This window comes from Dermacentor variabilis, chromosome 3, assembly GCF_050947875.1.
Source record: "Dermacentor variabilis isolate Ectoservices chromosome 3, ASM5094787v1, whole genome shotgun sequence".
NCBI classification, from domain to species: Eukaryota; Metazoa; Arthropoda; class Arachnida; order Ixodida; family Ixodidae; genus Dermacentor; species Dermacentor variabilis.
The window spans coordinates 6,303,109-6,320,452 of NC_134570.1; the positions used below are offsets into that span (position 1 = coordinate 6,303,109).

A 17,344-nucleotide genomic window follows, 5' to 3' on the forward strand; every position below is an offset into this window, starting at 1 on the left:
CTGCACTTTTGAAGGTGGTTCTATTGTGGGGGAGGTTAGGGAACATCATAATAGTTACGTGTGTCAACACATACAGCCTTGTTGAAATGTGGACACGCCTGACAGCACTAATGTCATGAATAAAAAGTTCGGGCAGCCTTGCTTTTTATCATGTGGACATTGGTGTGAATAGCAAGAATTTGTAGATTTCACATAGTAAAATGCTTTACATTTTTTTTATGCAAGCGGCTTACATACCCAAAAATCCTAAGTGCTTGTTATTGGCTGGTGACTCAGCACAGAGTCTGTTTGTGAATACACCAGTGAAATGGTAGATGAATACATTATAGATAAGGACTAGATACTTCCTTCTTATTAAGTACAAATTTTACGTTTGCTGTTAAAAAGCAATATGAATGTAAAAATGAACACGTAACACAACTAATAACAAGTAACAAGTAAGTAAGTGTCACAAGCATGGTGATATAGGATATTCTGCTAGCATCACGCAGAACTGCGTGAAGGAAATTTTGCCTTGAGTTCTTCCTCACTGGCTAGCCATGGTCATGTTACTAATGCAGCAGAATTGGGTAAGCAAAAGTTTGTCGTTACTTTGCATATCCACCCTATTTGATTATCTGGTTCGTGTCGCCTGTTCTGGCACGAGCCTTCAGTCTAAAGCAAGCAATAGCACAAGTACCAGCATTATGTGCCCGATAAGTGCTTTATTTTCTATCCTCGTGTTCATTCTGCCAATAGTCATTAGCAAATGTTCATTAAACTGACTTGGGCCTGCAAAGTATGTCCATTAAATGTTTTTCCAGGGTACTTTCATCTACCCGTAAGCTTACTGCTGCCTATCATTCGTAGGTGTAGGATGTTGGACGCTATAAATAGCTATCTCACTGATCTTTATTTTGCACAGGCCACGGTTCCATTAATTAACAGAACCGTTTTCAGCTGCGCTGCCATACTATGGGAAGAGGTGTCTCGCCTCTTGTTATTCTCTAGCATGTTCATGGCCACAGCGTATTGCCCCTGAGAAGTCAGCTGCTATCCCAATATAAAACGTGCCTATTGGCTGTCATGAGCATATCCTGAAAACGAATTCTCACAATTATGTCAACATTAGTTATGTGATCGTTGTCAGCCAATGACGACGAACTGCTGGCAAAATTTTTATGTGACTCGACCAGCGGAGTGTCTGCTTCCTATATGTTGGCCATACTGTTTTGCCAGTGTGCTGCATTTTTATTTTTTGACACAAATTTACTACCCAGACGGATAAGATATTGTCAAACCATAAATTTTAGGTCCATACACATGGTCACTTCTTTATTTTATCACATTCTGGAAATTACACCCATGTCTAGCTTAGATTAGCAGCATCAGCTTAACTTATTATGCACGGATTGAGTTGCTGCATGTGAGAAAAAAAATCACTATGATGAGACTGCTACGAAAAAATAATTTCTTTTTATGTCTTATTGTATAAGTTGTGCTGTTCATTTGATACATACAGTAACACGTAAACACAAATGTATGTGTACCTTGCGTCTATGTGCACGTGTGTGTGTGAATAAAACAGCACAACTTCTAATATCAAGGCATGTTGCACCAACTATACCCCATCAAAGGTGGTGCATATGGTATTCAGCTGATCTTATTGAAATTTTATCACATGGTGCAGTGCAGTTACAACATTTCATACCTGTATGTAAACCAATTTATGAACTGTAACCGCTGCATGTAAGAATGCATATTTTAGACCAATGCAGTACCTTAGGCAGCAGCTTTTATATTTAGCTTTTGCCATCGCTTATTAGAGGGATCGTGTTGATTATGCCATCCAACTCATATAAAGGTTTGTGTTTAGTATACCAGCAGTGAAATACTGAAATGCAGCTGCACTTATTTGTATACTAATGAGATGAATTCCACTGCTCATCGTTCTGTCACGCATTGTTCTTCAGCCATACATGGTGACTATATTTGGAATCATCAGTTCTAGGCTCATTTTCACTTGGGCCTTCCGATGAAGTGAAATCTGCCTCTTCAGCAGTCAGTTTAGTGGAAAGCTACCACTGAACCAATAGCTCAGACAAATTCCTGCATGCTTTTCGCCAATCAGGTAGTGTGCGCAAGCTATATGTGGTACATCACTTCAGCTACACCAATAATCACACAGCTGAACCTGCTACATGCAGTTAAGTCATTGATATAGACAGAGGAAGATGTTGCACATAAGCAACAGTTACTCATCCCTTGAAATGTGAATGGCCCAAACCTTCGCGAGCATATCGGTCGCAACCATTCGGCAGCACAAGTGGGAACACTTGTGCTATCACAAGTGAAAACAAGTAGAATAGTGACACCACCTCAGGTGGTTTGTCCTGATTGCCTTGCCTGCAAGTTTCTATTTTATGAATTAATAGCTTTCACAACATTTACTGTGCTAATGAAGGCACAGAACAGATACCAGTACAGCGGGATGTACATTCAAGTAGAGCAGAGAACTTACGGGTAAGCTAAAAAATATACATCGAACAAGCTATTTTCACATTAGAAGATATACCATCGGCAATGAATGAACATTCAGGGCATGCAATAAGTGCCATGTGTGGAAGGTTGAGACCTGTGATGCTGAAAACCTGTTTGCCTTTTGAATATTGACATAAAGAAACATTCCAGTCTGTACTTCTGCGTCGTAGGGTAGGATATCAAAGGAGAGGTGCAAAACAGATCTTTTTATGTAGTAGTCCATTATGAATGTGCCACCCAAGTTGTGTCGAACATAGCTATCTGTGTGCAAAGCATTGGACAAGGTACCTTATGTATGGCTGACACATAAAAATGTTTTCCATTGAACATTCTGAGCTCTAAATGTGAAATGTCTGCTGTTTTAGCTACAAATAGCGCGCATATATATATATATATATATATATATATATATATATATATATATATATATATATATATATATATATATATATATTATACCGAGACCGATCAAGTTGTCCAGCGCTGTTTATTCCAAGAAAGGCAACGCCCCAGCTCATACGCGAAGAAGTAGAACAGGGAAGATGATGATGGCTATGTACAAACGAAAACGACGAAGTACGTTAATAGTGCTTACACTAACTTCCCCCCGTCATGGAAGCGGCCAGCCTGGCCGCAGATTAGAGATTATCTAAACGGGGAGTGAAGGGACAGAGTGTACGGGGCGGACGAGATAGTTCACTGCAGATGTTTGCTGCACAACGGTGTATGGGCCAATGTAGCGTTGAAGGAACTTCTCACAGAGGCGTGGGGTGCGGACTGGAGTCCAAAGCAGGACTTGGTCCCCAGGGTGAAAACGTAGGTCACGGCGTTTGTTGTAGCAGTGACGCTTGCGCTCAGCTTGGGTAGCTTCTGTGCTTTGCCGGGCGATTTGACGGCAATGTGCAACTCGGGCAGCAAAATCTTCTGGAAGCGACGCGTTAGGCGAAGAAGGTGCTAAAAATAATTCTCTGTCGAATATGGTGGAAGGAGATCGTCCATACACAAGGAAGAAAAGGCTGTAGCCGGTAGTCCGTTGAATAGCAGTATTATATGCGAATGTCACAAAAGGAAGAATTTTATCCCAGTCAGTGTGGTCAAGACCGATGTACATGGAAATCATGTCAGACAGCGTACGGTGGAAGGGCTCAGTAAGGCCATTGGTTTGCAAATGATACGTATTTGTGGACGGTATTAGCGGCCCGAAGAACTTCCTCGAGAACTTGTGAAATGAACGTCTTGCCACGGTCACTGAGTAGAACGCGAGGAGCCCCGTGGCGCAAGACGATGGAGCGCAAGAAAAAGTCGGCGACCTCAAAAGCGGTACCGGATGGCAGAGGGGCAGTCTCGGCATATCTTGTTAAATGGTCGACCGAAGTGACAATCCAACGTTGACCAGAGGGTGTCAACGGCAAGGGACCATATAAATCAATACCAACAAATTCAAAAGGTGCGTCCGGGCAAGGGAGAGGTTGTAGTGAACCGGCAGGAGGAGATGTCGAGCATTCGCAGTGCTGACATGACGCACGAGAGGCAATGTATTTGGCCACCGCTGTGGATAGGCCAGGCCAGAAGCAGCGGGTCATTATGCGGTCGTAAGTCTTGTGGAAGCCTAAGTGGCCAGCCGATACGTCGTCGTGAAGTGCCTCTAATACTCGCAGGCAAAGCAGCGAGGTAGAACTGGGACCCACCGGTGACCTGTTGGCTGGTAAACGTAGCGGTGTAACATGCCATCTTGAAGGCGGAATTGTCGAAGTTGGCGTCACAAGCGGCTGTTGGGTGGTTCGGCGAACCCACTAAGGCGATCCATGAGAGCTCGACAGTAGGAGTCGGCCCGCTGAAGCGAGACGAAATCAGAGCGTGATAAAAGCGTAACTTGGTACAGGGGCGTTATCGAGAGTTGGTGTTAGGCAGGCGTAGCATCGGAACGACGTGGTGAGGAAGACGACAGCGCGTTACCGGGAGAGAGTGAGAGTGGACAGCGAGACAATGCGTCTGCATCATGATGACTTTTTGCAGACTTGTACGTTATAGTAAAGTCATATTTCTGCAAGCGTAGTATCCAGCGTCCTACTTGTCCTGAGATGTTTTTCATTGATGACAGCCAACACAGAGCATGATGGTCGGTGACGATGGTGAAGTGGCGGCCGTAAAGGTATGGGCAAAATTTCTGAATCGACCAAACGATAGCCAGGCACTCTTGCTCTGTAATGGTATAGTTCCGCTCAGCTGGAGAAAGTGTTCGGCTGGCATATGCTATGACTTGCTCTTTAGAGGCTGCATTACGTTGCAGAAGTACTGCGCCAATGCGTTGTGCGCTTGCGTCAGTATGGAGTATGGTGGGGGCTCGATTATCGAAGTGGCGAAGCACTGGTCCGGAAGTAAGATGCCGCTTAAGAGCTTGAAAAGCCTACTCGCATTCGCTAGTCCATGTGAAAGAGGCACCGGTTACCAGTAGCTTGTGTAGAGGAGCTGCTATTGCAGCGAAGTTGCGTATAAATCGACGAAAATGTGACGCCAAGCCGAGGAAACTACTTAGATCTTTCTGTTGCTGGGAGCGAGGAAACTGGAGAACAGCACTAATCTTTTCGGAGTCTGGCTGGATGCCTTCTTTTGAGACGACGTGACCCAATACCTTTACAGTCTTGCTTGCAAATTTGCATTTTTCTGTACTGATCTGGAGACCAGCATTTGCAAGGCACTTGAGAACTTCGTCTAACCGATGAAGATGTTGAAGTCAGACGAAAAGATGACGATATCGTCCAGATAACAGAGGCAGGTCTTCCATTTTAGATCACGAAGTACGTTGTCTATCATGCGCTCAAATGTGGCAGGAGCGTTACAAAGGCCATAAGGCATCACGTTAAATTCATAAAGTCCGTCTGGTGTAGCGAATGCGGTCTTTTCTTTGTCAGTCTCGTTCATCGGAATTTGCCAATATCCTGATCGAAGATCAAGGCTGGAGAAATACTCCGCCCCATGTAGTGTGTCCAAAGCGTCGTCAATTCGAGATATTGGATATGCGTCCTTGCGTGCGATCTTGTTGAGCGCGCGATAATCGACGCAAAATCGAACGGAGCCATCTTTTTTCTTCACCAGGACCACGGGAGAAGCCCATGGGCTAGCTGAAGGTCGTATTATCTTCCGCGCAAGCATGTCAGCAACCTGTTGTTCAATGACATTTCGCTCGGACGGCGATACACGATAGGGGCGTCGTCGTATTATAACGGAACCATCGGTTTCGATGCGGTGTGTAGCCGCAGGAGTTTGGCTCAACACAGGGGAACAGCTATCGAAAGAGGCTTTGTGCTTTGCCAAGACCACCATTAAGGCTTCGGACTGCGCGGCTGTTAGGTCAGAACCAAGAACGGCTAGAGGAGGGAAAGAATCATCCAAACCTGAGGTTGGTACTGGCGATGAAGAAGGGCAAAGCGTGACTATAGAAATAGGTTGAGTGTCGGTGAGGGTTGCCACAGTCATCCCTTTTGGCAGCATCACAGGATCTGGGGTCGTGTTGCAAGCAGACAAGACGGCGCGCCCTTGTGAAAACCGGAAGAGACAGGTGGCAATGAGAATTCCGCGAGAAGTACAGCGGGAAGAAGGGGCGACTAGGGCGTCTCCGTCGGCGATCTGACTGGATGTTACGGCTACAACGTCTTCGTGACCAGGACGCAGGACGTAGTCTGCAGCGATGGCGAAGTTTACGCATGAAAGTGAAGACTCCGTAACAGGTGCAAGCGCTGTATCCGTGATATGGACGACTTCCCCTCTAGATGTAATGACGGCTGAAGCAGAATGTAGTAAGTCCCAACCAAGTATAAGTTCATGGATACACGTTGGAAAGATGATAAACTAAATGTGGTGGCGTATGCCGTCGATGAGAACACGAGCAATACACTGTACGTCGGGGTGAATGAATGCATTATTAGCACCACGCAAAATAGGTCCAAGATAAGGTGTTTTTACTTTCCGGAGCCGGGAACACAGATCACTACGAAGGACAGAAACGGCGGCACCGGTATCGATGAGAGCTGACGCAGGAACACCTTCGACAGTTACAGAAAGCATGTTAGCCGGGCGAACAGGACGAATTTTTGAAGACCGAGAACAAGCAGTTTCCCGTCCAAAAGCTGCAACAGTTAGTTTTCCGAGTGCTGGTCGACAAGATGGGAAGTGGGCGAAGCGGTGATGTAGAGCGCCGGTAAGGCGATAGAGAACGACGTCTGGCCGAACGGGAACTATGAGGCAGATTGGGAACAGCCGGAGGAGACGGAGAACGGTGTTGAGGGAACGGGTACGATGCGGGATAGTAGGCGTCTGGTCGGCGAGTGCGGTCGCTCTCGTGCTCTGCATAGCCTCGTCTTTCATCCTGCTGGCGACGGCGGCAGAAGCGAGATATATGGCCGCGTATACCACAGTAAAAACTAACAGGAAGTGGTGGACGCCACTGAGGGTAGGATGGCGCAGCAAGTGCTCTGGTTCCCAACGAAGCCTAATGGTCATAGGCACGGACGTCGGTAGGCACGGAGGTCAGTGTAGGGGTGGGTAGCGAAGCAACATCCGCGTAGGTAGGTGTGGGGCGCGCTACCGGAGCAAGATGCGTCGTGGGTGTAGTCATTGCTGTGAACTCTTGCTTTACGACCTCGCGCAAGTCGAAGGTGGGGGTTGGGGCGCAGGCAGCAGGTGGACGCCTTAGGTCTTGTAGTTGAAGCTCTTCGCGTATGATGGTGCGGATAAGAGCACGTAGATCTAGAGAATGGGGAACCTGAGGATCGCTGCTGTCATGTGGAAGACGAATAGACTGCAGCTCGTCTAGGTGTTGACACGTGGAAGTGATGTCTTGGACAGAAGCCGGATTTTGCACGATTAAGGCGTTGAACGCGACAGACCCAATGCCTTTTTAAGATGTGGCGAACGCGTTCGGCTTCCGTCATGCTAAAATTCACACGGCGGCACTGAGCCAAGACATCCTCTATGTATGAGGTGTAAGATTCTTGTGGAAGTTGGAGGCGCGTTCCCAGCTTCTGTTTGGCGACTTCTGCACGGCCAGACGAGGAAGCGAAGATTTGCCGAAGCTTGGACGTAAACGTGGACCAATCCACGATGTCAGATTCGTGATTGAAATACCACGTCTTGGCAACACCGGTCAAGTAGAATGCGACGTGCCTCAATTTCTGGATGTCGTTCCACTCGTTGCAAGAACTCACGCGGTCGTAGTGGTCGATCCAATCGTCGACGTCATCACCGCGGAGTCCCGCAAAGACAGGGGTATCGCGCTGAGGGCTCGTCACAGTCCAAGAGGGCGCCGCAGGCGGGGTTGTCTGTGTGGTAGGGTTGGAGGCGCCGGAAGGGCCGTGGTTGGAAGCGTCCATCGTTGCAGGAGTAGCTGGGCGCAGGCGGCGACCGGAGCGGAGCTCCAGGGAGGACGGGAACGCGAGAGGACGTCTGGGTCTTGACGTACCTCCACCACTTTATAATACCGAGACCGATCAAGTTGTCCAGCGCTGTTTATTCCAAGAAAGGCAACGCCCCAGCTCATAGCGCGAAGAAGTAGAAGAGGGAAGGTGATGATGGCTATGTACAAATGAAAACGACCGACGAAGTACGTTAATAGTGCTTATATATATATATATATATATATATATATATATATATATATATATATATATATATACTGACACAAGATGATTTCAAATGACGCGCGCCAGCCGCTTCCTGCTACCTGCGAAAGATAGCGGCAGTGAAGCGGGCAACACGGGCTCGCAAGGCACGCGCAATCGGAGGAACGGGCTATGAGCGCGGGACACGAGGGCAGAAGAAGTGCGGGACTGCGGCGAAAGAGAGTGTGGACGTTTTAGCGAGGCTCTCGCTTAGCTGTTTGTCGGGCACAAGTTCGCCCAACGTAAAGTTATTAAAGTAGCGTCACTCAACTGTGCTTACAGTTCTGGTGGAGGTGCGGGGTATGATTTCAAGCCCTTCTCGAGTCAGAGAAAGGAGCCCGGACTCACGGCGACTTGGACCCATCTGACTCCTGTTCACCAACGCAGCAGCCGTCGCCTACGTGGTGAGCCCCCCGAGTTTTGACCTTTGCCGGATTCTATCGGAGCATCAGCATCTGCTAACGGAAACGCTACCGAGATGGCAACTCAAATCACGCCAACTCACATCGTGGTGAACTCGCCAATGGCGCCAGAGCCTTTCCATGGCGACACATTTGAAGACGCAGAGGACTGGCTGGAACGCTTTGAGCTCGTCGCTGAGTTCAATGGATGGAACGGAGAGCGCAAGCTACGAGACGTTTGCTTCGCGTTATAGGACAGCGCACGAACGTGGTTTGAAAACCACGAAGCGACATTTGTCTCGTGGGATGCTTTCCGGCGGGAGTTGCTTGCGACTTACCCGAGTACCGACCGCAGGGACAGGGCCGAAGCTGCCCTGCAGGCACGAAACCAGCGGAACAATGAAAGCGTGGCCATGTATGTAGAAGACATGTCCCGCCTATTCCGCCGAGCTGATCCGAACATGAGCGAAGACAAGAAACTACGCCATTTAATGCGAGGCGTAAAAGAGGAGCTGTTCGCAGGGTTGGTTCGGAGCCCGCCGCGCACCGTCGCTGAGTTTCGTACTGAGGCAACCACAATGGAAAACACCTTGCAACAGCGATCAAGGATGTACAACCGGGAAATGAACATCACCTCTGTAGGCTCAGTTCCAGCCGCCATCGGAAACAGCATGAAGGTCATACGGGAGATCGTGCGATCTGTATTGCGAGAAGAGCTTCAGAGGCTAAGGCTTGACCACAACGCTCCAACGCCCTCTTCGCTGGCAGACGTGGTTCGCGAAGAGGTCAGCCAGGCGGTCCGGGAACCGCAGCTGAGTGCCTCAAGCGCCATTGCTGCGCCAGCCGAGCGTCTCGTATGCCGATGTGCTGCGGCAAACTGCCGGACGTGCTGACGTCGCAGATACTTCCTCTGTGAATAGCTCGATACCTCGAAATACGCTGCCGCCTCCCGAAAGAAGATTTAGGAAGACCGATGTATGGCGCACTCCTGACCGAATACCTCTCTGCTACCACTGCGGTGAGGCTGGCCACCTGTACAGAATGTGCCACTACCGCCAGGCAGGGCTTCGTGGTTTTCCGATGAACGCACCTTGCCCTCGAAATGGTGAGCGTCCATTTGAAATCGAAGAGTACCTGTCTACTCGTGAAAGCTCCCCATACGCCTACCAGCAACACCAACCTTGATCAACAGCGCCGTTGAGGCATCGGTCACCGAGCCCCCGCCCGACTTCAAGCTCCCCAAGACTCCGTTCACAGAGCCCGCGTCGGGAAAACTAGAGTCAGCGGCCTCGGGAGGTAAGGCCGCTGCCGACGCGAAAAGAGAACCTCCATCGATGATTCCGAGCGACGACGAGGGACTCAGAAACCAGTGCCATAAGAGCGACGTTGCTTCCGATTTACGTGTGTTTGTTGACGGTTACGAAGTGAACGTGTTAGTGGATACAGGTGCGGATTACTCGGTAATAAGTATAGTGAGCTCGCCAGGAAACTGAAGAAAGTGCTGACTCCTTGGAAAGGGCCACAAGTTCGCACAGCAGGAGGACACCTCATCGACCCGATGGGCAAGTGTACGGCTGGAATAGGAATACGAGGCTTCACGTACGTCGCCAGCTTTACGTGCTTTCCGAGTGCTCAAGAGACCTGATTATTGGCATGGACTTCTTGCAGGATAATGGCGCTATAATCAACTTGCGGGAATCATGTGTTTCCTTCTCAACCAAGCACGCTGTCGCAGCACTCAACACTGAAGAAAAATTCGACGCCCTTTACATTGCCGATGACGACGCGATGCTTCCTCCGAGATCCAGCGTAGCCGTCACAGTCAGAAGCGACGCGTTCAGCGACTACGAAGGAATTGCAGACAGCAACACCAGTCTCCTACTCGAAAAAGGGATCTGCATGGCAAGAGGCCTTGTTCAGCTGCGTGGCGGATGTGCCAACGTTTTCCTCACTAATTTTGGAAATGAGGTGCAACATGGTCGCGAAGGGAACCGTTATTGCCAGCAGTGGCGTAGCAACAGGGGGGGCCGGGGGGCCGTGGGCCCCGGGTGCAAGGGGCCAGAGAGGGGGGGGGGGTGTCATATGCGTCTGAAGACACCCCTCTTTCCGCCAGCTACACCCGGGGAGGGGGTTGACAGAAGACCTATGGGCCCCGGGTGCCAGACGACCTAGCTACGCCACTGATAGCCAGCCTTAATAACTTCGTCCAAGAGACAGATCTCAGCATTCCAGAGACTTCACCATAGAATTTCCAAGATGTGGATTCTGTCCTTGCAGCCATCGACATCGAACCAGGCCTATCGCCCAGACAGAAGGAGCAAATAGAGACCCTCGTAAGAGAATTCGCCGAATCTTTTTCAATGTCATCCAAAGTCCGGCGGACATATATTGCTAAACATCGTATAATTGTTGACGAATCAGTGAGGCCTATTTGCCAGCATCCCTACCGAGTGTCACCTAAAGAGAGGGAAGCCATCGGAAGTCAAGTTAAGGAAATGATTGAGGACGACGTAATTCAGCCGTAGGGCAAGTCCGTGGGCGTCACCTGTGGTACTTGTAAAGAAAAAGGACCAAGCCTTGCGCTTCTGCATTGATTACCGAAAGCTGAACGCCGTCACAAAGCGGGATGTGTACCCACTTCCAAGAATCGATGACACTCTAGATAGACTACGAGATGCCAAATTCTTGTCCTCCCTGGACCTCAAAAGCGGCTACTGGCAGATAGAAGTGGACGAACGAGATCGTGAAAAGACGGCGTTTATGACGCCAGATGGACTGTACGAGTTCAAAGTGCTCCCATTCGGCCTTTGTTCCGCACCTGCCACATTTTAGCGGATGATGGACACTGTGCTCACGGGTCTGAAATGGCAAACCTGTCTCGTTTATCTTGACGATTTCGTGGTTTTTTCTACCACCTTCGAGCAGCATGTAGAACGACTGCGGGCTGTGATGGAAGCTATTAGATCAGCAGGTCTGACGATAAAACAGCAGAAATGTAAAAGTTCAAGCGCACAAATCTTGGCGAATCCCCCACCGTGGATACGAGCCAACTGGATACGTATTGCAAACTCACCGGCTACTATTCGTAAATTGCAATATGTGAGGGAAATTAATTAAAAAGTTAATTGCGAATTTGTTAAAATTAGTTGAATATCTGTTTAAATTTCTCGTGCTAGTAATTTCCACTTCTTGTAATAATCCCGCTAAGGACAAGGATTATGCTATCTGCCAGACGCGCTTTTCTTAAATTACGTAAAACTTAAATATGATCATCCTGTGCAGTGAGACAATTTTGTCTGAATTCACGCACGCGCAGACATCACCGTGACGTCACTAGACGGTGCCGGGAGCGCGATAGGGGAGTCCCGCTGCAGTACGCGCGTCGTGCAAGGTAAATATACCTGGTAGCGAAGCTTCCATAGGAGCCCATACGTTCAAAACATGGCGATCCATCTGCGGTTCATGGGGCTTAGCGCCATCTGTATGTGGTGGGAACACTTCCGGCGGAAGAAAAAATAATGTGACGCCATGTCCGTTAAAAGCAGAAGTGACGTCATTTTGTTTTCGAAGGCGCGAAATTTGTTTTGTTGTCCTTCCTTTGGAGCTATATATTCAAATTCAAATGCCCCGCCATTCGACTTGATGGGCGTTCCGAGCTTTCAGCGTGGAAAGCGATGCAGGAAAAGGCCAGCCATACGGTTGTCGAAATCGCATCCCTGCACAGAACATACTTTTTTGGAGGCCGACGAAAGCTTTAGGTGTAGAGTGCTGATCCTATTGTCGGATGCCAAGCCCGTCGGCCAGCGCAGTCACACGAAAACAACTACACAATTATCTGGCGGTCGTAACTCACTACTTTTGACTGAACAGATTAAGAAGCTATGAAGCTACCCGCGCCACCAAATTCACACAAACTTCGACAAGCAAGAAAGCACAAACTGTGAGGGGGGCGTATTTCAACAGGTGACCTTTACGAGTGCGCCTTTCAGCCCATTTCAAGACATGCATTGCATTGCGAGTGATAGTGGCGTCAACGCCCCCTGTAGCGATAGCCGCTGAAAAGAAATGCATTAATTAATAATAATAAAATGAAACTTGTATTTTCTTAACTCGTCACGAATATATAAAATTGACTAGGAATCTTATTTTTGTTGAATGAATCTAATTGTGTCTCGTTTGAATTAAAAAACGCGTTTTTCTTTCCCAATGTTTGTTCCCTCCAAACATAGTCGCGCTTCAATCGCTTCTCCCATAACCCCCCATGCTGATGTCGGTGACAATCTGTACTGAACCGCTTTTCGCCCGAAGCTTCGCGATCTATTTGAATCGACCTTGCGTCGTGTCTGACGCATTTCGGCGTTGGCGCAGCACGGCGGAGTGTCGCTACTTTGCTTCACTGTTGATCGCATTAACGTCGACATCCGTCGTGGGACGAGCTCTGTCAGAATTTTAACGCGTTAGCATTCCCAGGGTACTTGACCAACTTTCCGGGGGCTATGTTTGTGTCTACGTTTCTATAACTCCCGAACCTGGGCCACTGGGTGGGCCCATGGTTCAGTGGGCAGAGCATCGGGCTGCTGTCCTGCGTTCGAAGCCAGCCACAGGACCAACTAGAGTGTCTGGCTATGTGGCAACGTGTGCATGCACGTACGTGCTGCTCTTGAACGAACCTCTTCCACGCCGACAAGGGTCACTGTAGATGCGGGACTGGGTGGGCGCCGCTGTTCGAACAAACTTTTTGACTCGGAGCAGTGGGTACGTTTCACTCGGTCGGTCTTCAATGAACCTCTTTGACAGCAACTTGGGTAGCTAGGCGTGTGCCAACGGGAATGTGCCGGTCTACAACGACGAAAAGGATCCCTTAAATTTATCCGATGCTGAGCGGAATCGTGCCAAGATGGTTCCTCGAGGACAGCAACTCAACGCATTAAATGGCCACAAATGCAGCAGGTATGCGCCGCTTTTCAATGAACCTCTCGCCAACTTGGGTCGCCGAGTACGTACCACTGGGTGTGAGCGACAAGTGGGGAAAAAATTATCAGCGTCCTCAGGTACTGGCGCGCCGCGCTACTCGTCTAGAAGGCCACACGCGGACTTGTTGGCACTGTAGATGGCACAGCGTGTCCAGGGAGAAGCACGAGACAGTTGCCCGACGACGCGTTTCTCAGCGTGCGCACGTACCAGCGCGCCTTGAATTTAGGAGGACACGCGCAGGCTTCGCGGCGGCGGCGCCAGATGGCGCCGAGTGTTGTAGGGGGAAGCGCGAATGAGGAATCACGCTGCAGTACACGCCTCATACATGACTCGCTTTGACTGTAGCAATACGTTGTGTCGCTGTATTGATTCAATGCTAAACGCATTACCGCCCACAGTCAACGCGAGATGGGTTTCGCTGGATTTGTTTTGTTTACACTCTTTGGTCATCAGCGATATTTTTGGTAAGGACACTCAATTAAGCAAGCAAAAGATTCATCTGTACCGTTATTTGTTGTCCTTATTCACAAGACGCCAACTAAGTATTTGTAAACAGCTAGAAGGAACATGGAACACGAACATTTTCAGTAAAATACAATTCGCGATGCAATTATTCCAGCACAGAAAGAAAGCCTGATGAATATAAGAACCTAAATAATACAACGTGACTACGCACTCATCCGTACCGGAAATAAATAAATAAATAAATAAATAAATAAATGGTGCTTTTTAGATAATATAGATTATTTTAGATTGCCTGTGACAAATAGCACAATTCTAATCCCTGAACTAGATTGCTCGAAGAGAAGGAGATTACAAGTTCAATAAATTGAGATACACAATAATCTTATGTTACAAAACTTAATCAATTCAGTTTTTAGGTTTACTTTAACGCACATATTGCTGAGAAATGCGGTACGGCGAATTACGAAACGTAACGTTGTCGTTTAACGCGTCTACATCCCTTGCAAAGACATGATCAACTGCATCTCCCCATCAAGACGTTGGTAGATGTAATTAGGGGTCGCGCTGCATGCGAACAATATTTGCGACGTATGTACTGATGCCGCTGCGCAAGCGCTTGCTCTCCAAACTCTTCTGGATATTTACAGCTTCTCTACCGAACCTCTAATTATGACCAGCGCTGTCAACCATCCCATCTTTAGCGCAACATTCCCGACTTGACTCAATAGGGACGGCCAAATATTACGACTTGTGTTTGTTGTCTACTGGATACAAATCAACAAGCTAACTTCCTTTTTATATGCCTGACAGGTGCGCATTCTTCTCTTTATCTTCTGTTGCCTTGTCATAAATGCAAAGGCCTCGTGGTTCTAGTGCTTCTGTAGGCCCTATGCGTCCACAGTATCGGCAGGTCTGTCGGTGTAAATGGCGGTCCATCTCCACTGTGCTGACAGGGTCGACAGGCTTCCCGAACCCCGCGCGCTGGCGCCACTCACCATGCTCACGGTGAGCGGGGGAAATCCGGAGGGCTGCGGCGACGCGGCCTGCACGTAGCTGACGCTGTCCTGGCTCGAGCTGTACATGTCCATGGGGCCCGGGCTGTTCGCTGCACACACAGTAGAAGTGCACGCACTCAATAGAATTACATTTCTCAATCTCTTGGGGCGAGGCCAAGGCTTAGTAGGCCAGCACGGCAGAAAGTTAGGGAGGCGGTGGATACCTGAAAGAGCTTGTGTTAGTAGAGGTGGTGACGTCTGCTGCCCGTTGAGTTCCACTGAAACAAAGAAACACAACCGCAGGGTCAGAAAAGCTCCAAATTTATAACATCGAGGCAGGCCAAACGTGGCGAAATGTTTGGCAGAATGTTTGGCCTCGCGCCAATGTGCGTGTGGATGGGCGGACTCCACAATCAAATCGTGCGACTAAAACTAACGCGCAAGAAAATGAAACATGATCAACAAAGCCGCTACTGCGATATCAGCGTGCTGCAACCGTCAGGCCTCCTTTTGGAAATGGCGGAGTTGCAGCATCGGCCGCCTGCAGAGGTGTCTAGAAAAACTATGTGCCTTTTCCCGAGGCGAATTTCGCTGAATGCCATTGTGACGATTAGTTAAAGGGTTGATTTGACATCTTGGAAGCAGGATATCAGTGTTTAGTAAATGCTATAGCATTCCGCTATGCCATTGTGGACTGTAATCAATAAAAGTGACTGCACTAACAGAATGCCATTAGTGACGTGCGATGCTTGAATGTTGAGCATGTTTGGTGTTGCACTACCAAAGTTTCGCAGCGCATCGAACGCTGCGCATGCGCGCAGCAGCGCCGCGAGTGCCGTATTCGCTTCCGAACATTAGCCGAGGTCGGCTCGAGTGAAGGGACTCGCAGCGGGGGCGGCGTGTACGGTTTCGAGCAGACGCGCGTCGCGACCATTTCTGTGTAGAATGGCGAAATTGAAATTATGGTCAAGTTTCCGTCCTGGCAGGTGGCAGATGTAGCCAAGGCGCACGCATGTTTCGGCGGCGATTTGGCGCCCATAGACTATGACATCCTAACAATTAGATTCAGTTCTGCTGGAGTGCATGCATATTAGAGCATGAACCTTTTATTTGCCCACGTCTGGCGAAGTTGTGTTAGATATTTTCAAGGGTTAGTGGTAAATTATTGCTTATATTTTGCATTATACTTCAATTTAACATAGAGATTCTGCCACATGTGAGATTTCAATCAGACTGCGACCATTTTCATTTTAAGGTGTCACGTCCTCTCTTCTCGGTGCAGAGGCGAGCGCGACACTGATGTCAACCAGAATGATGACAACTGGAGCGAACTGGCAGTTCATAAGTAAAGACGAGGACTTCATAAATGTTTTCTTTACGCGCTACATCCTGCGAGAGGCCCAAAGGAGAGCGAGATATGCCTGAGTATAGACTTGAGGTTGGCCTGCATACATCTGTGCTTATATTCGACGTCGTTATCGAGCAAATAAAAAGTTGGTAGTCGCGCCTTGTCTCGGTTGTCCTTTTTTTTCCTGAGACGTTTTCCTAGCTGTTGTTCCATCCGGGATCTTGGTAAACAGGAGCAGACCGAAAAACGAGACGCGCGCTATGAGAATGATAAAAGACTGCGCCTTCAGGACTTTTCTCGCGCCGTTTTCATCGACAGCAAAATTTTGCACGAAATGTGCAAGGGCGAGGGACGGCGATGTTCCTTTCGACGACAAGTTGTCCGCTGGCGTCACCACACGCGGTGCCTGCAGATACAGCCTCGACTGTTGTATTCTCTTGAATGCTGCGCCGCACCAACATGCTTCGGATTTGGATCACCGGTATTTTAGGACCGGTCACAGTGTGCCAACGATGCCCATTGCTAAAACCTCATCGCGAGAGGGAGTTGCGTCCGTAAAACCCATCCGAGTTGCACTTTTCATTTGCGTGGGACTTAGTAATGGAATAAGTATGTGCGCATCAATTTCCATCGCTGTTTCAGAAATTAGCTCTCTGCCTTAGCGAAAATATATCTGGAGCAGAAATTTTTAACGACAAGAATAAATTTTGCCACCGCTAATATCACGATCACCACTGGAATTTTTCCGTTTGTATAAGGTCTGCTTTACATTGGTCGGCCGTCTTCGCTAATGATACGGTCGCTATCGCGTCCCGCTTCGAGGATACTGACGATATTTCTAAAAGCATTTCTGTACGCCACTGCAAGCGCAGGCGCCGTATTAAAGGCAAATGCAGAGCGGTTCTTACGAATGAGCCCGAGCAGCTTGACACAAAACAAGTTTGAACGAACAACGCTGCCACGAAACTGGCTGTGCAGTGCACT

The 17,344-nt window shown here is 48.6% G+C and overlaps 1 protein-coding gene across 2 annotated transcripts in view; it reads right to left on the reverse strand.

Moving 5' to 3' along the window:
- The window catches only part of Rbp6 (RNA-binding protein 6), a 1,084,430-nt gene that overhangs the window by 24,416 nt on the left and 1,042,670 nt on the right, over positions 1-17,344 (reverse strand). For both annotated transcript variants that reach the window (XM_075684111.1, XM_075684110.1), the window contains 2 exons: positions 15,237-15,290; positions 15,013-15,122 (listed from right to left, as the gene is read on the reverse strand). In XM_075684111.1, the coding sequence (XP_075540226.1) occupies positions 15,013-15,122; positions 15,237-15,290 (164 nt within the window). The remainder of the gene's footprint in view (positions 1-15,012; positions 15,123-15,236; positions 15,291-17,344) is intronic.